At 44.0% G+C, this 21,300-nt stretch overlaps 1 protein-coding gene across 5 annotated transcripts in view; it reads left to right on the forward strand.

Moving 5' to 3' along the window:
- cfap61 (cilia and flagella associated protein 61) overlaps positions 1 to 20,084 on the forward strand; it is a 54,064-nt gene extending 33,980 nt beyond the window's left edge. For 2 of the 5 annotated variants that reach the window (XM_030721207.1, XM_030721209.1), the window contains 9 exons: positions 4,872 to 4,964; positions 6,128 to 6,296; positions 7,874 to 8,045; positions 12,653 to 12,945; positions 13,914 to 14,241; positions 15,868 to 15,950; positions 16,424 to 16,629; positions 18,579 to 18,666; positions 18,944 to 20,084. In XM_030721207.1, the coding sequence (XP_030577067.1) occupies positions 4,872 to 4,964; positions 6,128 to 6,296; positions 7,874 to 8,045; positions 12,653 to 12,945; positions 13,914 to 14,241; positions 15,868 to 15,950; positions 16,424 to 16,629; positions 18,579 to 18,666; positions 18,944 to 19,087 (1,576 nt within the window). In that variant the 3' untranslated portion in view covers positions 19,088 to 20,084. The remainder of the gene's footprint in view (positions 1 to 4,871; positions 4,965 to 6,127; positions 6,297 to 7,873; positions 8,046 to 12,652; positions 12,946 to 13,913; positions 14,242 to 15,867; positions 15,951 to 16,423; positions 16,630 to 18,578; positions 18,667 to 18,943) is intronic. The other 3 variants (XM_030721208.1, XM_030721210.1, XM_030721212.1) reach the window with 3 other exon arrangements.
- The last annotated feature ends 1,216 nt before the right edge of the window (positions 20,085 to 21,300 follow it).

Raw genomic sequence — 21,300 nt, forward strand, 5'->3', positions numbered from 1 at the left:
AGGAGAGACTTTGTGTGTGTGAGTCAGTAACTGTGTGTGCGTGCAGCTCAGACAGGTGATAAAAGGCAGGCAGTGATGTGGATTATAAATGGCAGTGAATGCAGACAAACAGGTTCACACTACATGTGGCAAAAAAGAACAGCATGGTGATGATGCAGGTACTGAAACAGACAGATGTGGCAGATGTTCTGATGGAAAGTTTTTCAAGTGATCTTGTTTAAAAACCGTCCGAGGAACCCAAAGCGTCTCACTCGAGCGTCTCTCTCATTTCTTTATCGCCTTTCGTCACTTGACTCCAGTCTGTGTTTGCCTTCGTCCTTGCTTTCTGAGATTAACTGCTCCAGCAAATAATAAGAAGCGCAGGGCTGCTGATTCAGAGCCGGCCGATAGCTGCCAGGCAACCAGGGTTGTTGTTTTGTGAGAGTGAGATCTCTCAGCGCTCATAGAGCCGGGAAGGCTGGCACGGCGGCGGTGCCGGGGCAGGCGCGCGCAGCTGTCTGAGGCCTGGCATTCAGCGGGGCCAGAGCTGGCCCCCTTTAATTAGCCACTCCACTGTTTCCCCCATCAGGATCTGCTGCAGCGATCTGTGTTTGCTGTCACTAATGAGTTGACTAATGAGGCAGTTAGTGTCCACTGGACTAATGGTGAGGCGGCAACGCATTTAAAGGGTGAAAGATGGGTCACTTTTGGCCTGCGAGGGGGCCCCCCTTATCAGCCCTGCCCAAATGTCCAACCCCCTCCCATCCCTCCACCCCGACACAGATTTCCTTGTGCTCATTGATTCCAGCCCAGCAGCAGCAGCAGCAGCAGCCCCAACCCCCTCGACTCCATTACTGGCTGGGACGGGGTCAGACAGATAAAGAGCTCTGCGGCAGCTCGGCCCTCTGCTCACCGTGGTCAGACTGCAGGGTCACCGTAGCTGTCTGTCAGCGGCAGATAACAGAGCAAATCCAGAGTCACATCCAGACACCAGTAATGGGCCATAACGCCTCAGTGCTGCAACAAAAATCCATCTTCTGGCACAGATTAACAGGAAAGTTTGACTGCAGTCACCGTCTGATTGTTCCTGTGTTATTATGTTATTGTTATTATTTACATGTTCATGTCAAAAAGCAAAGATCAAACCGCCTGAAGCGATTTGATCTGATCCAGCTGCAAATATTATTCATCTGGAAATATTTGGATTTTGTTATATGAAAATATTAAATGTGTGTCATGTGTTCATGATACTGCTGTCTACCTAAAAGTGAGTAATGAGTAAGTTACTTTAGGTGGAGGTCTGGACACCTGCCTGCTGACCAAAGGGACAAACTACAGATGAGAGGGAAGGTTAGCTGACGTGTGTCAGGGGGGTTTACATTGGAGGTTTACACAGGCAGCTGGAGGCTGGAACGTCAGCTGGCAGCGACAAAGCAAGGTGTGACCAGCCAGTGACTCATTTTGTGTGGCTGCGCCTTCATAAAAAATAGAATTTCACTGATATTAGCCTCATTTTTCAGCCCCATAGGTGGGTGTTTGAGTGCCAACCACAAACACGGAGCGGGCGGCTAATACTGCAGTCAGCCTCATCGAGGGATCTGAGATATTTCAGCTTAACTAAATGTGCAGTATAATGAGCCATACGATGCAAAAGCTTATTAAAAAAGTGGGAACTTTTTAATTCGTGCCAGAGGGCAGAAACATGTGCAGGAGATTTAATAGTGAGATCGTTTAGAGGTAAAATTGTCTGTTTTTGTTTAATTCGGTCCTTTCATAGACTCATCAATCCTGTATGCCAGATATTACCTTAAAGGACCTCTTCAGCGTGAGCACAGCCATCACGCGTTACCAGATCTCTCCTGGTTGACATGGATCCACTGGTACAACTAGTGAGTAATATGAAACAAAAGCCCTCCCACGTGCAATCTGTTTAGCAGCATTTTGGTGTCTGGTGTTGTCGATGTGTGCCGGTGGGCGTTAATTTAGCAGGAAGCAGAGATAAGAACAGAGCAGGAGGTGATCAGAGTGTCAGTGTGATAAGGCTGGACGCCGCAAGGTACACACACACACACGCTGCTATTCAGCCAGCGTAGGAGCTGGAACTGCCGTTATCAGCTGTGTAATGTCCTGTAGGCCGCAACAAAAGAGGCCATTTGCATCACAAGAGATGGTTTATATTGTCAACAGTAAACTCACAGGAGGTAGGAGGGCTGCAGCTTCTGATGCTCAGGAGCCACACATGCATTAGCGGGCTGGAGAATGTCCAGCTTTGTAAAGATGCTTAGGTTGGTAAACAGAGTGGTTTTATGAGGAAAGCATCAAAGTGTGTCATTTATGGTAGAATGTTAAAAATGTGTTGAATTTGAATCAAACATAAGATGAGCTGCTGAAACGTCACATGACCTCAGGCAGTTCACATTGGTCAGCCTCGACAAAGTGAAGCCTGTCAGCAAGCTGAGTGTTCAGAACAGAAGAGGATGGGACGGCAGTATTAAACGCCCCGCACTCCCCCACAGCTGTTTACACATGAAAACTGCACGTTGTTACAGTTTCCACGAAGCTGTGTACAGTCAGGTGTATATAAACTCTACTGTATTAAACAGGCAGTGTGCACAGTGAACGAGCAGCAGGTTGGTAATCAGAGCGCCGCTGTTTGAGTTCATGAAACCATTTTTCTCTTCTGACGGAGCTGAACGCAGCTCTTTTCTCAGGTGTACAACAGTTCAGACATAGGCTTCAGTTTTCTGTATAATATCAACATTACAGTTTCTCTGTCTGCATACGCTTCACGTGCCATTGCCAGAAGGTTTGCTGTGTCTCCCAGCTCAGTCTCAGAGCATGGAGGAGACTCCAGGAGACAGGCAGTTACTCTAGGAAGCTGGACAGGAGAAGGTCCTTAACCCATCAGCAGGACCAGGATCTGCTCCTTTATGCAAGGAGGAACAGGATGAGCACTGCAGGGCTACAAAATGAGCTCCAGCAGCCACTGTATGAATATCTCTGAACAAACATTTAGAAACAGACTTCATGAGGGTGGCCTGAGGGCCTGAGGTGCACCGTGGAGCCTGATTGGCATTTGCCATAGAATACCAGAACTGGCAGGTCCACCAATGGCACCCTGTGCTTTTCACAGATGAGAGCAGGTTCCCCCTGATCATGTGACAGACCTGAAAGGGTCTGGAGAAGCTGTGGAGAACGTTCTGCTGCCTGTAACATCGTTCAGCACGACCGGTTTGGTGGTGGGTCAGTGATGGTCTGGGAGGCATATCCATGGAGGGACACACAGACCTCTACAGGCCAGGCAACGACACCCTGACTGCCATCAGGTATCTTTGACCTGTCAGACCCTATGCAGGTGCGGTGGGTCCTGGGTCCTCCGGATGCACAACAATGCCTGGCCTCATGTGGCATCCTGTCATTCCTAACACTTTACCCACTTCATGTCAGTACAGATATCCAGCATTTTTTCACATTGAGATCTGATGTGTTTTCAGTGTTTCTTTGAATATACACACTGAATTTTAATTTAAACAACTGGTTAAAAAGATGAAAAGGGTTAAGTTACTTTTGTTGTGTTATAGTTATTCTTAAACTAAAGTGGTAAACAGTTATGTTATAGTTTAATCTTATTACCTAATACCTACCTTTGTGCTTACATTTGCAAAAGGTGAACTAGTGGTGTACTGTGTGTGTGTGTGTGTGTGTGTGTGTGTGTGTGTGTGTGTGTGTGTGTGTGTGTGTGTGTGTGTGTGTGTGTGTGTGTGTGTGTGTGTGTGTGTGTCCACAAGCAAAAGTCATACCAGCCCAACAGGCCAGCTGTCCACTGTCAGTGTGTACACACCCACACAGACCTGAGAGGAGGTGAAATCACCTGTGTGGACAGGCTGTTATTCCTCAGGTCTTCAAGAATAAACATATAAATATACATATATAAACGTCACAATCGTCGTAGCATTAAAGTAACTTTGTGTCCACTTTGCAGAGGAGCTGTAGTGTTGCTTGGTTTTTATACTGAAGTAACTAATGTAACTGTTATCGGTTTCCTTTTTTTGCATCAGAATGACCCAGACACACACCAGCATATAAATAACTCTTCCTGCCAACCAGCACACACTGATCAGCAGGTTTAGGCCTTATACATTTTCACTGCTCTGCTCGATCTTCACTTCAGTTTCATTTATATTGCACCAAATCACAACAGTCGTCTCGAGGCGCTTCAAAGAGAGATACAGCAAAGATATCACACAGATGTACCCGACTAAACACTTTGCACTTCTGGCCGGACCGGCCGGCTTTTTTACATTAGGAGCAGAGCCCGCTGTGGCTGAACAGCTGGGACAGAATATTCTGCAGTGAATGCTTCAGCACATGCATCCACGCGAGGGGACAGGGGTCATACAGCTTCCATAGCCGAGCAGAAAGAAACCCCTTCAGTTTGGTTCAGGAATGGGGAATATGGTGGGAATAATAACTTGTTGGCAGCTAATAAATCATTTGTGAAGCCTGGAGGAACGTCATGTTTTCCCAGGTCTTCTCAGCTGGAAGGAGGTGTCTCCACTGACGTCCATCAAAACAGCAGAGATGATAGTTGTTTTGAAGGATTAATCATTTAGTGATTAAATACATATCAGAACTGGTTATTAAAGTCACTGCGATTGGCATCGCTTTCCAAAGTCACACAAGAGCTGTGTATAAAACTGTTTTAGAGAACGTGTTATTTAGAATTAAAAACCATACTTTTTTCCACACTTGGTTTAGGAACAGGAGTTATGTTTCAGTGACTGCATTTCAGTCCTTCCCCAGCAAACATCCTGCTCTCAGCGTGCACTCTGTGCTCACAGCATTATGTGGAAAAGCACTCGTGCTTCTCGCTGTTGTTTGTTCCCTCACAGCCCTCACCTGAGGTTCAACAACCTGACCCTCATTTCGACGCACGGTTTCCCCGGCGACTGCGACCTCGAGGACATCGGATTTCTCTCCACAAGGTGAGCGAATGGAACAACATCGGGCACGAAAATGGAAAACCTTATTGTGGCGTCTCACATTCCCAAACATGTTGGATATGTATCCACATACCATTAGACAGTTTGGAAAACACTCAATGTGTGTGATAATTTTAGGTGTAATTAGCCTTAGTTACCCCCCCCCCACACACACACACACACACACACTGTTCAAGAAGGTAACATGCAACTCCATATGAAATGTTTCTCTGTTTATTTCATTTAGAATGGAAGAAACTTTACAGGCAATACTGCCTGCAAATGTCTAAGGAGAGTTAGTGTCAGTGTGTGTGCTGCACATTTGCTAATGTTCAAGTCTATGTATCATTCCTGATACGCGCCCCAATGGCAGCATCATCCAAGTGTTCCTGAATGTGGCAGGACTCAGAATTATATTTGCGGTCTGCTGTGTACAGTATGAAAAGGAGCCCCGGCAGTCCGCTGTGCAGCCCCCGTGCTGCTCGTTAATGTCCCACAAACCTGACCAACTGTGGCCTTTCTGTCAGAGCGGCTGTGATCCAGGAAACAAAGGAAACAGCTGCCCCAGATTAACAGTATTGGTAATTACCAAAATAATCTTTATGGTTCTGTAATGGTTAATCCACCAGTATGAACCAGCTCTTTAACTGAAATATTTTTAATGTTAAAATATAAATATTGTTGTTGATGAATTTTCAAATTTACTGTTTTACAGCAAAACAGAAAAAATAATGAAGGACATTATTTTTTCATTAAGATGCCAAAAGACATGCAGAACAGAAAAATTAGTTTTAGTGGTTTAATGTTTTGCTCAAATTTGGGTATAAAAATGTGAATTCAGTTTGTTATTTTGTTATTAAATAACAAAATTTTATTTTTAAACAAGTTTCTGAAATATTTGTGTTGTTTTAGTGACAGGTGGTCTAATATGTTTAAGCACTGTATATAATCAAATTTGCACACAGCTATATTAATGAATCTGAAAAATGAGTGGCTGCTGTATGAAACTACAACGGCCAAAGAAAACGGTCCTATTAGAAACTGCCAACTGAAGGTCTGTCATCAGCATTATGGAAGCTTAAATTACAACGTAACTACACTGAAAATGAGCCTAAAATAATCCAACTGATATTTAGTTTAAGTTTCTTCTTCTTGTCTTCTTGCAGTCATGCATACAGCAGCAGAGACTTGGCACAGATCCCAGTGCGTTCCTTTATCGGTGTGGTGACGGGGAAGTTGGTGGGCATCCGAAGGAAGTCCAAATACATCCTGTTGTCCAGTGGGGAGAAGGTGCTCTACGACCACCTCATCCTCTGTACAGGCCTGCAGTATCGGGTGAGATGATTGGTGCTTCTCTAATGTGAGCTGTAGAAAGTCCTCCCTCAGACAGCAGGGCTGTCACTGCAGTGTAAAAAATGTGGAAAATATTTCCCCCCATGCGTGTTATTTGGTTTGAGGAAACAGTGTAGATACAACCACCACCACCCACTACACCCTAAATAATAAAGATAAAATGGTATTATCATTTTTTTTGACACTTGACACAGCTGTGTTTGACTACATGAGATAGCAGAGGTGTTCCTAATAAAATGGTCAGTGAGTGTTTAAGCAGTTATTTATTTGTTTGCTTAAGCCTGTTCACCAAGAGGCACCACAGACTCGGCCCTTACCTGAGTTACAAATGGCAACAACTCAGTGTGACGTCCTCGTGTTGATGTTGTGTTGTGTTGGTGTTGTGTTGGTGTTGTGTAGGTGTTGTGTTAGTGTTGTGTTGGTGTTGTGTTGTGTAGGTGTTGTGTTAGTGTTGTGTTGTGTAGGTGTTATGTTAGTGTTGTGTTGTGTTAGTGTTGTGTTATGTTAGTGTTGTGTTGGTGTTGTGTTGTGTAGGTGTTGTGTTGTGTAGGTGTTGTGTTAGTGTTGTGTTGTGTTAGTGTTGTGTTATGTTAGTGTTGTGTTGGTGTTGTGTTGTGTAGGTGTTGTGTTAGTGTTGGTGTTGTGTAGGTGTTGCGTTAGTGTTGTGTTGGTGTTGTGTTGTGTAGGTGTTGTGTTAGTGTTGTGTTGTGTAGGTGTTATGTTAGTGTTGTGTTGTGTTAGTGTTGTGTTATGTTAGTGTTGTTCCTTTGACATTAGAATTTAACTTTTGGAGGAGAAAAAAGTTTATTGTATCTCTTTAAAGTCAACTTTAGCACAAAAGGAGAGGACACAGGACTCAGGCAGACACAAACACGCTGTTTTATTAGGCTGAATGCAAAGACCAAAAAGGGAATTCAAAACTAAGATCCACAAACTGATGGAAAAAGATAAGTTAAAGAGAGGAAGTGTACGAGGGGGCGAAAACAGCACAGAGCTAAACCGACACTGTGACAAAGACAAAAACACTACAGATACAGATGGAGACTGACTGAGGCTAGGAAACAGGTGGGGAACAAGACACAGGTGAAAGTAATCAACACAGATGAAGACACACATACAGACAGGAAGTAAAAACCAAAACAACACTCGAGAGAAAGACAACTATCAAAGTAAAACAGGAAACAAACAAAAACACACTAAACATGAAACAGAGAACGTTAAACAGGTGCAGAGATGAGAGAGGGGGGAGCAGACTGAGGAGGTTAACACAACAGCACAATCAGAAACAGGGACCAGGACTCAATAAATACAAGAGAACCCAAGGTCATTAATATCCCCAACAGCTGATCTGTTATATGTTATATGAATGTTGTCCATGCTGAAGGACACTTTGTGCTTAATGGTGAGACGCAGGCAACATCTGAGATCCCAGCGGTCCTTTCATGATGTCTCTTTTTAAATGTTTGTACAGTTACTCGACGGTTTCTGAAGTCTAAGACATTTGGTCTAATTGGCCTGCTTCTGTGTGTGTGTGTGTGTTTGTGTGTGTGTGTGTGTAGGTACCGTGTCCCACTGGTGTGGATCTGAGCCAACCCGTCACAAACAGCCAGCTGCACTCCACTCACAGCAGATACACGGGGCCCGTGCCCTCCAACCTCTTCACCCTCAACGACCTCCACGACTGCACGGCTGCTCGCCGCTGGCTCTGCGCCAACTTTCTGGAGCTGGAGGGTAAGTGAAAAACTTCACTCGCGCGCACACACACACACACACACACAGAAAGAGAACACCTAAAATTAATCTGTAGTAGTATGTCATTACTCAGCCAGTCACTGCTGAAGTGCCCTGGTATAATTAGCAGCTAATTAGCTGCAGAGAAATCTTTCATCTCCGTGAATCAGGTCGGCCTCTTCCATCCATTTTCCATTATCATATCACTTTCTGAGAGCCGGGCTTTTCAGAGCAGGGAAAATGCACAGTGTCATTAAGCAAAATTAATCTGCTCTCTGAAGGAATTGTGCAGTGATCTAGAGTGAGGCTTTTATACATACTAATTAGCTGATTCCAGTCATAAAGGAAAACCATTAATACATGCAAATTGCAGAGGCAGATCTTTGCAGATACCATGTTTATTTCCATATTTTAATAATAACAGCAAAAGGAAAACAGAGTGTATGTAAATCTCAGCCTTCGGGTGCAGTTGTATCTGTTGTGTCCCAGCAGCTGTTTTTCTAATTTACCACAAATCCAACAGAAAAACAAAGATGTTTCAATTCATGTTTAAACGCCTTATAACTCTCCTCCAACAATGTTTAAATAAGCTTTAAATAAATATCTAGTTTCAGTTTTAAAATTGATACGGGCAATACAAACAAGTACAAGTCAAAAAGAAATGGTGTAAAAACAACTAAAGACAACCCGTGAGACAGGACTGTGCAGCAGGCAGGAGCTGTACCACTTTTTATTATTTGAATGTAACAGTTCCACCAACACAGAGACTATGAGCACTTCACAAAGATGGCAGGAGGAACTGATGTGTCCTGCATGAACACAACAATTAATAATCATCAAATGAGCATGTGCAGCTGTAACCTATTAAATATAATGCTTCCTGTGTTCTGAAGTAGGAAAACAACATATGGCAACATTTATGAATTCATGAGTCCATGTGACCTTGTGCAGTGACAGAAAGCTTAAAGCTAACAGAACAGGTGAAAGTATGTCCCATCAGGAAGGAACGCTTTGTGGATGAATCCACGTTTGATGACTCAGGGACCGTGTACAGGTGTGAGGTGTACAGTGGGGTTTTTTTCTCTGACAGATACTTTCTAAATGTTCGCACTTTTAGTGCTGTTGCATTTTTATTGGTGGCTGAGAGCTGAAAAATGCTCACAGTGGAGGAACGGCACCATCCAACCATCAAATGCTAAGCAACAATCGAGGAGACGTTATTACCGCCTGTAGCAAAATGAAATCCCCAAACTGGCAGAGTGATTATATGAGAGACAGTGACTGAGGTGGTGTTTTGTTTCCCCGTGGATGTCAGCCGGAGTCCTCGCTGGGCGTTTAGTTTTTTTTTGTGTGTGTTTGTGTCAGGCGAACAGTGTGTGGTATGTTTTCAAAGCAAATGGCTGTGTTTGTGTGTGCTCTTTACCATTAATCATGAGTATATCAGCAGTGTGTGATGCTTCAAACTTACCTTACATGCCCCTCATTCAGCACCATGGATAGAGACCACGAGCAGCAGCCTGTAGAAGCTTCACCTCCACGCTCGGACATTAAACCAGAATCAGCTTTGTGTCAAATCTAAGCTGAAAAAGTTGCCTCAGTTTATTAAATGGATAAATAAATGTGACTCAGATAATACACAGTAGCAGTACCTTGTTTCCTCACTCTCATGGTGCAGTTGAATGGTGTTTGGAAGGTTCCTGAGTAAGTGAAGTGACCCAGAGGTGTGGCAGCCACAGTAAGAGCTGTTTGAGTTGTCTAAACACTCAGGAAAGGTGCTTCAGTGCTTCCTTTATTACCTCTTTAACTGGACCATAATAACATCCCATAATTCATACTGACATATCATTCAGCCGCTCATGGAAACCATCAACAGAACTGACACTCAGTCACACAGATCATGTAAATGTTAATTAACACTGTGTTTTCCATTTCATGCCATAACCTGCTGATAGGATCTGATTTTTCAGCAGCAGTTGAACATTTCACTGCTGTAATGAAACCTGCACTGATCGAGCTGTTGCATTTAAATTAAGATTATGAGCTATAGTCACTAATCAAAGTGTGTTTATGGTTCGCTGTAGTTCCATTTTTTTTTTGTATTGCCAGCTTTTAAATAAATTAGTTTTGACTCTGGGTCAGCTGGGATAGGAAGAAAATCAACTCTTCTGCAGGAAAACGTAATAAAATATTCTTATTATGATATTATCATTTCATGTTACGTTCAATATGACCGACATGAAACAACACACGATATTCAGCCACAGCCTTAGACTGTGCTCAGGTGTGCCCAGGTACATTAACAACCATCCACATATGTCTGGTAACTTTTTATTGACCAATCCAAGAGAACGACAGGATTTGCAGTGGACACTCCCCTTACTCTTATTTTGAAAATCAACCACTTAACTCGATCCCTTCCTGAATTGTTTCCAGGTCACTTTGCTGTGGTGATGCTTCTTGATGGATAGACTCTCTGAGACGCTCTGATTGCTTCGATCTGTTTTGTATTTGTGCCCCCCCGCCCCCATACATAAACAAATAAAAATAAAAAAACAGTATGTGTACTGAACTCTTTTTATAAAACTTTTACTTCTGAACCTTTGAGAGAGTCTTCGGGTTAAAACATCATCACCTCGGTGTCTGAGTGGTTTCTCTCACCTCGTGTAACTTTAGGGGAAAAATAAAAACTGTTAGTTTTTATTTTTTAAACTGCTTCCAGGTCAGTGCGGTTACAGAAAGCTCCCAGAGGAGGTTTGTTTGTTTCAGTTCTGATTTTGTCTTTTATTGGTTTTACTGTTGTTTTTATTTTATTTTAAGTTTTGTAAGCAGACAGTATCTACTTCCTAAACTATTCATTAAAAGAAATTGTTTACAGTGGCTCGGCGTGAGTTCATGCACATATTAAACTTCAGTTTGTGCTCTCTTTGTCTCTCGCACCTTTGTAACGAGGGTCCTGCTGGCGCTGTCCATTACAAGTAGCAAAGCATGAGGTCAGACTCCTGTGAGTTTGCATGTTGTGTAAAATATGAAGAAGTCTCATTCAGATGCTCTCATTTGTCATCGTGTCGCCCGTGGCTCAGCCGAGGGCCCCTTGTTGGGCTTCTCCTTTGTTTTCAAGGCTGTTTGTAAAACCTGAGCAGACGGAGCTGCTGTTTGTCGATCGGTTTGAAAAAGGGGGATTATTTGTATTGTATCTTTGCACAATAACATCTCCTGTGCTCACAATCAGAAACAATACGAGAGCTCCTAAATGGAGAAAAATGCACGTAGATTAATTTTTTGTTTTCAGAAAGCCGTTAGTGCAGCGTTCAGTTTGGATCTGAATGTTTTCAGTCATGAGATTTCATGTCTGTTATTAATAAGTGGAAATGACAGCAGCTGCTTTTTTCACTGATTTCAGAGTTGAAGGTATCATTTTAATTGGATTTCCAAGTGTCTGTGCTCCACCGTCAGCTGTCAGTACATTTTCCATTAATAGTAAACTTTGTAGGTGAGATATTGTAGAAAATATTTGCTTATTGCTTATCAATAAGATGACCACCCACTTTGATCTGCACTGAAGTATCTAAATACGCCATGGTCCTGAGGTTTTGTGGTGTTTTGAAGTAATTTGTACACCACAGGCAGTTCTTCAGAGAAGTACTTGAATCATTTTGCTTTCTCCATCATCGGCTCCTTACCTAAACAAGCTGAGAGGATTATGTGACCGATAACTCAGTTGAAGTGTGATCAGTATTGATCGGTGTTGTTAAGAGCAGCTTTTACCCATCGCTAGATTGAAGACAGTTTTTTGTTTTTTTGCATTTTTGGCCACAGCGGCTTATATCATCAGTGGAGAGAGACAGGAAATGGGGGGAAAGATACAGGGGAAGACACGCAGGCAAATTGGCGACGGGCCGGGACGCGAACCCGCGCCACCCGCACCGCAACGTGGCATATGTATGTGGTCGCCGGCTTCACCACTAAGCCACCCAGGCGCCCCTGAAGACAGTTTTAAGGACTTAGAAAAGTTCTCCATCCTTTTTCCAGCTCTCGGTGGGTCGGCTGTGACTCCAAGTATGTCGTGTTTGTCCCCGTTCTCGATTACAGATGTTTCTAACCAGCATCTGTAATCAGCTCCACAATATCTGACACAGTACTTTAACCTCACAGTCTCCCTCCAGGTCTCTTAAGCCAGCCTCTCAATGACTTCTTTCTCCACTCTCATTTTTGCATATTAGAAAACTAGAGAGCACTTTGGGTCACCTCACACTGCTTTCAGATGTGCTATATAAATAAAAGAGGCGTGATTTGACTGATATTCTGGCACATTTACTGCATCATGTGAGTATTTCTTGTGAAACCTGTTATTTCCTGCTCTGTGCTACATCTCATAAAGTTCATGTGGGAAAATGGCCACGTAGTTATATTTATGCAGGTGTATGGTGCAGCTCGCTCAGCTCATATTCTTGTGTTGCTCCCATCATCACACCAATGTCCATCTTACAAACTTCGGCACTTTTGATTTAGAAACAATGAGTGTTCGTGTGTGTGTTTATTTTTTTCTGTCACACCATTCTCTGAACGAACTCTCACTATGAAACTTTTCCTTCATTGCATCTTCTCAGAAAATGCCATCGTCTACGGCAACAACCTCGATGTCTACACCACCGTGGAGACTCTGCTCAGCCTCGGCATCCGTGGATCTCGGATCAATCTCGTCCTCCCTCCTCCTGAGCCAGGCGTCTGCAGCTTCACGGACTCGTCTGTAGAAAAAGCCGCGGTGATGGCCATGGAGAACGCCAAGGTCCGAATCCACCGTAACTGTGTGCTGGCCCAGTTTAACAATGGCAAACAAGCCGACGCTCTCACGTCGGCATCATTCACCACCGATGCAGAGCCTCTCCATCTGCAGTGTGGAGTAAGTCAAAGTTTCTGATGGTTTTCAAAATCCGCCGGATGCTTTCCGCGCTCACCCAGACGGGTTATTAGTTCTTACAAAAAGAAATGATATCCAAACAATAGTGGGTTAGTGGCCAAGGTGCTGGTGGAGCTGGAAAAGCCCGACCGGCTGAATTCACCAGATTGTGGCTCTTGGTTGGATGTTAATTTTCCTCCTGGAAGCAAACTGTGTTTGTCAAGCACAAAATGATTTTGGTGTGTTTCCCATTTCCATCACTTCCATTGTCTCAGAAAGAGGATGATTCTGCTTCTGGGTATGTGCTGATTTTTCTTGTTAAAATTCTGCTGCATGCTGAGTCCTGTTGGACTCTGTGTGTATGTAACGTGCTGACAGACAGTCTAACACAACATTTAAAAGATGCGGCTTTACAAAGAAGACAGATGTATGTACAAATCCACAGAGTATCACAGAGTTTAGTTTTTCAAAGAGCACATTATGTTTCTTTGGCATCACTCAGTCCTCCTGATCCTGAGCAGCTTGTGAACGTCATAACCCAGAATTAATCATCTGAGTCAATACTTGGTTTTCCAAAGTCCTCCTACAAGTCTCACCGCTTGAGAACAATCTTACTACAACATATGTGTCATATCGGCTGTGTTCATTTTTTAGTTTCTAGTCCACGATTTCAGGAGTCAGAGATAATAAATGCTGTCAGAAACTGGACAGTAAAGCTGCACGTACACAGTCACCAGTCAGAGTTGTACTTTTCTCTCATCCCTCTCACAGATTTAAAGGTGGGTGATGGTGTTTTGTTGCCTTCAGAGAAATCCAGGTTTGCTGTTTTACACCTGCTCCTGCCCGCAGCTCATATTTTACAGTTAAATATGTGATGTTCATGTCAGAAAAGAAGAAAAAAACATCAGGATTGTGGAATCAAATAAAGATTGCAGCGTGAGAACGGATGCTTCTTCTTCTTCTCCTTTCAGGTGTTCATCAACCTCTCCAACAAAGGGGTCGACTACGACGCCTTCAACAGCTTCAACGAATCCTTCCTGGCATTCGACGGCAGGCTTGTCATAAACTCCTTCTTCAACACCAGCGATTCATCCATTTGGGCCGCCGGACCTGTCACCAAATTCTCCCGCAGTTACTACACAGACGAGTGGACGCACGCCAACTTCAACTCCAAGGAAGTGGGCGGGGGGCTGGCGTCCACGTTGCTGACCCTCTTCGATCCGACCGTGGAGCCTGCCGAGGCGCCGCCTCCTGAAGCGAATCGTCTCATACCGCTGTACAAACAGGCCAAGATTGAAGGTGTGGTTCGAGTTGAGGTTTAGTTTTGATTGCCTTCTATTGTTATTGTTATATGCTCAGTGTTTCTGGAGACTCAGGATAGTTTAGAAACTATGCACCTAAAATGGCCCCGAATCTGAAAGTAAACCCACAGTTTGAACCTGCTGTAGAAGCTGATGGGCTTCCTCAAACAGTCACACTCAGGAATCAGTGTCGTTTTGTGGGTCCTTTTGGGTCTGTGCCCTGACTCACGAGGTTAAGGTATCAGTGTGGTGGATCCGTCACTCCCAACTCATCATTGGTCAACAAGAAAGCGTTCATGTTTTCTTTTTTATTGCCTAAACCGAACCACGGAGAAAAATAAAGAAGAGGAACGAAACAAATCAGCAAATGGAAAAAAAGCCAAATTTAAAAGCACAGCAGCACCCAATGGATGTGAACCACTGACACTGAGGCAGGTTGCAGAGTGGGTTGCAGACGTGCAGCTGCTGTGCGCAGACTAAACCCAGACTAAATCATTTGAGCTGGGTGCTTAGTTATACACCAACGTTGTAAAATGCCCGTATTATTCAAAGACTTTCCATTGCTCCCCCGATGATGAGAACATTCTCCCTTCAGGGTCGGTGTTTTGGCTCTGACCCTGTTTATTGGTTATGGAAATATTCAAAGCTGTTTTAAATCTGCTGTGGAAACTGCGACTCGTTCATCGGTGGGCCAAGAAAAGCCGATTTATCTTAAAATTCCTTCACATTGATCGGCAGATCTCAGGTTTGCAGGTTTGTATTTTCAGGGTTTGTCGGTTCAGCTCGATGTTCCCTTCGCCGACTTTCCTCCTGTCCACACGTGTCGTTTCCTGCTTTTATCTGAGAGAATTCGCACCGCCAGTGTGTTTTTCATTATGTGTTTGTGAAACATTTTCCAGTCTTTCACCCACCCGCCCACCGCCGACGCTATTGTGGCAGACACTCAAATTATAGCCGGCGCAACAATGCCGTATTGTGCTGCGGCGCACTGAGCGAGCGACCAAGGCCACTCCACGGGTTACATAAACACGACAGCCTCTCTGCTTCGCCCTTCTCGGAGAGATGAAACACGTGAACTTTTCAGAGAGATCTCGGCGTTCAGGGAGAGCACAGATGCCGTATCGGCGCCTGTTATCTGAGTTCATTGTCTCACTTCTGTTTTCCTCTGTGGGTGGATGCGAGTTATGGTTTTTTTGCTGCTGTCCCATTTTTGATACCACTGAATTTTTTCAGCACTGAAACTAATCTCACTTCAGTATCTGCCGCTGATAAGAGCGCAGGCTTTTCACATCACTGCTCTTCTTCACTGCAGTGTTTTCTAAATGTTGGTTTGCTGAACTATAAATAATGTCTGAACAATTTTCTGATTAAATGCTCAAATTATAAAATGTCCACATCAGAAGTTCTCTGAGGTCAACTTGAGGTGTTGGTAGTACTTAATATTTTATATTTGATAATACTCGTGGAATGGTGGAGTAATAACTTGGTAATAATGATGTAAATATTTGGCAGTGACCATGTAATTACCAAAGTAATCACTTACAGTAGTATCAGTTATTGAAAAGGCTTGATATTAACCACACCCCCATCTCGATGTGTGTCACGTGTTTCCTGCTGTCCTCAGGTGGGACGCTTCCTGGAGGGTATCACTACCTGCATGTCAGCAAACCGTCTCCCACGGACCACACAGGTCCTCACATTAAACGTGTAAGCTCTCACTTTCTGACTGATGGAACAAACAGTTATTATATTTGTTACGAGAGCAAGAAACAACTCCTCATTAAGGCCATCTGCACTGAACTTTATTCAACTTAGTGCAGAACTGATGAAGCAAGGACTCATCATGTTGGTGCACACGTGCATAAAGTATATGGATGTATGCGTCCATCCTTAATGAAATGTGCTGCACGAAGCCTTCAGTGCCTCATACTGTACAGACTGATCCATGAGTTCTGCTGTTGCAGATACAACATATACAACACTTTTTATTGGCTAAAATTACATGTTTGTGTTAGTTTGTTTGTTTCTGTGATATTAATGAGCTTCTGAGTTTTTAGTCTGTATTATTTTTCATTGACTTTTCAAGCATTTTGCTTTGTTTTTAAAGTTTTGTTTTATAATGTGGAACTAGTGTGAAATTAACATCCTCATTACTCGTGTTGCTCCGTGTAAACTTACAGGACACGGGGGTTGTGACGGGACGGGCGGAGGGGGGGAACTACTTCTGCTTGCATCTCGACTGCTACGAGCTCGTGGAGGAGCTCACCTGCTTGTCCCTGAAGCCCCTCCCTGTCTCCAATTACCTGAGTCTCTACATGAAACACCAGCAGCTGCTGGGCCAGCTGCTGAGCCGCTACCACCAGGGCCTGATCTGCGACCTGTACAGGTGGGACAAGTATCGACAGTTACTGCTTTACACGTCTGCAGATATTACTTGTATGCATGCTGACGTCATTGTTTTAAACATGACTGTTGATGTTGGAACATCAGACACTTAATGCATAATTTATAAAAGGAAAAAACAAAAAAATCAGGTGATATCTGAACACTATACAGGTGACTTTCATAGTGTAACTGGGAGGACCAGTGCATGTGTCTACATGTTGAACAATATTACGTGGTAATAAGATAAATTAGCTATAGAGACCAAAAGCATTTTTGCATCAGGCTGTAAACATGTTTATTTCTGCTTTTGGACATTTTATTATGGAGCCTGTGGGGACTGACTGGCTTCTGCAGGCAGCCTCTGTGGACATTAGAGGATGCATCCTGGTCAAAAGCTTCAGATTCAGCTGAAAATACCAGCGACACGTTTCGCAGCATCGTTTCTTTTTCTGCTTACACGTGACACCTCATTAGTTTGAAAACATGAATTGCAGGCGCTCGGTTTTAGTAACACTGCAGTCACAGCGGGGCTGCTGGGATTCAGATTATCTGCAGGACTGCATGTGCAGGTCAAACTAAAAGTGAGTGCGCTTCAAGTATTTGTTGTTGTCTTTCAGTGAAGAAGAAACACGTCTTCCTCCAGACCGGCTCCCCGATCCTGGACGGCTGTTTGCAGCCTTTCAGTCTCATGCCTGTAAATTTAAGCATAGTGCTGAAACATAATCAGTTCCATGAATACAAATCCTCATAAAAATCAAACATTTTCTTTAATATGTTTACTGAAGGCTTTGGTAGTGTTGATAATGCAGCAGGTAAAAACATCCTCCGCTTTGACTAAACTGGCAGAAATGATGCGTTTGGTGAAGCGCATGATGTCTGCTTTTAGTTCGCTGTTGTCAGAATCACAAAGCAGCTTCTGCAGATTGCTGTTTTCTACGCTGTTATTGTGTTTGTACAGTGTTCCTGTTATCTTGTCCAGCCCTCTGCAGGAGTATAATTTCACGTATGCGCGTCAGTCACTGCAGAAGAGCTGCTGTTTTTCCCTTTTTGATGTGTAATTTTTGGTGCTGAATCGAGGCAGACGGCGGGTGGTCAGCTTTAAAAAAAACAGATGTTTGCATAAGTTGTGTGCAGAAACGAGCCGCCTTCGCTGCTTCGGAGCGTTTTCAGGAAGCTTAAAGGTGGTGAAACCTCCTGAGATCATGTGACCGCTGACTGATCACTTCCACACATCAAAACAACACAAAGATTTGGACCTCAGCTGCCTTTGTCCTCTCCCTTTGGTATAACTTTCAGTGTGTGTGTGTGTGTGTGTTTGTCAAACAGTAGGTGACCTGCTTCTGAGGTTTCAACACAAATGACCCCCAGACACGGACGTCTATTGTCCCCCCACCTCCTAATCTGTTTATGCAGCTCCCCAATCTGTCTTTGTGGCCGGTCCAGGACGAGACAAAGCCACAGCCTCCCCACCGCAGAGGCCGACTCCCCGTCACGCCGCTCAGTCAGCTGACTCGTAAAGTCATTGTGGAGGCTGACAGGGCATCGGGAGCCGTTAAGATAATTGATCGACCGTGTGGCGGCAGAGGCTTATTCAGCCGACACACTTAGGAAAGCTTCTGTGTGTGTGTGTGTGTGTGTGTGTGTGTGTGTGTGTGTGTGTGTGTGTGTGTGTGTGTGTGTGTGTGTGTTCAAAGGTTTGCTGAGCTTTGACATAAAGGGTCAGTTCACACGAATTACAAAGAAAGTTACCCGTGGTGGAAACTAATCTTTACATTATGCGCTTTCAGGCTGGGTGTTAATCAGATTGTAATTTCAGTTATGATTTTGGCTTCCAGCAGTTCTGAAAGCAGCATAATCAGGATTTTTTTCTCAGAGTGCGCCGTTTCCTTTAAGGCCTCTGGTTGTTGGTAATGAAGGACTCGCGCACTGATGCGAATGTTTTCTCTCCAGTTTCTTCACGCAGAGCTGCTGTTTGCCTGTTTTCCACGACAGATTCTCTGACTTTGAGCAGGAGCTTCAGCAGATCACCAAACTCAAGGTTGGTGCTCTCCTTCTCACCTCCTACATCGCGCTCGTCAGGAGGCTGAACTTTGTCGGTTTGCGTGCACAGTTCAGCAGCGGTGCATTAAAGAACGTGCATGACTTGTGTGAAGGTGAGGAGTTTAGAGACTCTGAGGAACATCAGAGTGGCAGCTTTGAGGCAGCGATCGATCAGAACCTGCTAGTTGGTGGATGAAATTAAAAATGAATAAATATATCTCCAAATAGGACAGTGCCGTGTCAGCGGGTTTTATTTTGCACCTGTGTCTCTGCAGGTGCGGACGGAGGACGACACGGATCTCCCCCCTCCTGACCGTTTAGACGAGCAGAGTCGAGCAGCTGTGAGGAGCAGCGCCGTGAAGTACCTGAGCTACAACCGAAACCTGCTGCCCATGTTCATGTGCCCGGGACAGCTCTGAACTCACAGCGTGGCAAACAAACACAACTCTGTTTGAGGTGCAGTAATTATATTGTGTATCGTTGTGTACCTCCAGTCATTCGAGCTGGTTCAGGATTGTAGTGGAGACTCGGTGTCCTGCTCTGGTGTCAGTTTGCGGTCTGATGGCGTTCCAGCTGGGATGTAGGGTAATTCAGCGGAGCAGAAATAAACACTGAAGCATGTTTGTATTCTGAGTCACAGCTTTACAGCATGAATGTGTCCAAAAACTGGAATCCTTACACCAAAATACTCACAGCACTGCATACCTGAGGAATAATATGTCTAATAATATGTATGATTTTTGAATGAACTGTCCTTTATTCAAGGCAGCGCCTGAACAGTGTTTTTTGATAAAGCCAGTGGTGGATCAAACAGGTGGATATTGTGCTGTAATCTAGATTCCTTTTTATTTACATTTTCTCACTTCCTTTGAGCTCTTGTCACTGATTGGCTCTTGTGTTCCTTTGTCACCTGTTTGAATTCACCTGTCACACCTTATTTAAGTGATGCACACCTTTTCCCCTTCACAGGAACTGGAACAGTCTGACTTTAAACAACACGTTTCTGGTCTCACTGTCTGCTGCGGACCACATTTAACCACACATTCTTACAGCGCTTTATTCCGTACCCTCCGAGCTCCCCCTCACCTCCGCTGCAGACTCACCTGTAATCTAACGTGCAGGTCTTTGGACTGTCGCAGGAAGCCAGAGTACCCAGAAGGAACATGAGAACTCCACACAGAAAGGAACCCACCAGGGTTCAAACCAGGATCCTTCTTGTATCTGAGACTAGTGAGGCTAACCACGGCACCGCTGTGCCACCCAGCAGTTCCACCCAGCAGTTCCACTAGGACGAGTGACTCGTGATTTCTTAACTTATGCTTGTGAGTTTAACCAGTAACTTTATGTAAGACTCGGGTGAAGTCTAATTGTGTTTTTGTTTTGTTTGTGTGTCGCAGGCGTTCATAACTGCAGCTAATTTAAAGCTGAAAATAAACCTTTAAGCTCTGAATTATAATCTGATGGCTGATTCATTTTATGCTCATGATAATATTAAACTTCACCCTGGAACCACCAAATGAACACATGCTATCAGCTACTGTTTAACTCATACATTCAATTTGCATCCCTCCAAAAACATGAAGTTCATTTGTTTTCCCTCAATCGGTTAAGAAAAATCTGCATTTTCTGGGAAAGTCGATTAATTTTTTTAAACAGCTGCTTTGATTGGTCGGTGTAAACCAAAAGGTTTTCACGTTTGAATCGAGATTTCAGTGAGAGATTCAGGATTAATACAGTGAAACTTTGTGCAGCATAACAGATTTTTGTTTTTTCATGTGCTCATCTAATAATTTCTTTTTTAGCATCTCTCAGTGATGAGAGAGGGCGCACACTTACTTTGTCTTGTGTAATGTGCAGCATTTTAGTCCAAATAAAAAGAGAATCCCTGGAATACTTTTACATTCCCACCCCCCGGCCCCCGGCCCCATACAATGTGCCAACTGTAACTGTGAGTCTGCAGCAGTGTGACCAATCACAGGGCCCTATAGGGGCTGCACATGAAAGTGGATGTGTGGCTTTTGGGAGGGAGGGAGGAGGAGGAGGGGGGAAAAGGAGGAGGGTGTCACTCTACAGCTGTATGCTAATGAGGCTGAGCTGAGGCCTGTCGGGAAAATAACACACACACACACACACACAGGACATATTCTTGGACCCCCAAGCTGAGAAAACAAGGCGCTGCTGGTGTGGAAATATGAAGTCAGATTGACACTGAAATCTGAGTGACTTTAAAAGGCAGCTTTACTGCACGGATATACCGGCGCACTGTCCTGGTATTAAAACAGTTTTCACGGTGTTTAATGAGAGTTTTGCATCATTTGTTTAGAAGTTTGTTCATTTTCTTTTGTGTGGTGACCTGTTACTGCTGCGCAAATCTCCATCTGTCCCTGTTATCGTACACCGAGCGTTATGTATGAAATGCAGACTGTGGGTTGTGTTTAAATCAGTTCAACTACACAAAATATTTTGAACACAACTCGCACTGGACAAATGATCTCGGTCTTTGTGTGTTTTTGTCCTAAAATCTGAGTTTTCTTAAAGCATCACAAATTCGGTTATTTCACCTGCTCCCAGAGTAAGAGCAGAGCTGACAGGTGCGTTTAAAACAGCAGCAACATTTGATTTGACGAAATCT

The sequence above is a fragment of the Archocentrus centrarchus genome, chromosome 24 (assembly GCF_007364275.1).
Source record: "Archocentrus centrarchus isolate MPI-CPG fArcCen1 chromosome 24, fArcCen1, whole genome shotgun sequence".
Taxonomy (NCBI): domain Eukaryota; kingdom Metazoa; phylum Chordata; class Actinopteri; order Cichliformes; family Cichlidae; genus Archocentrus; species Archocentrus centrarchus.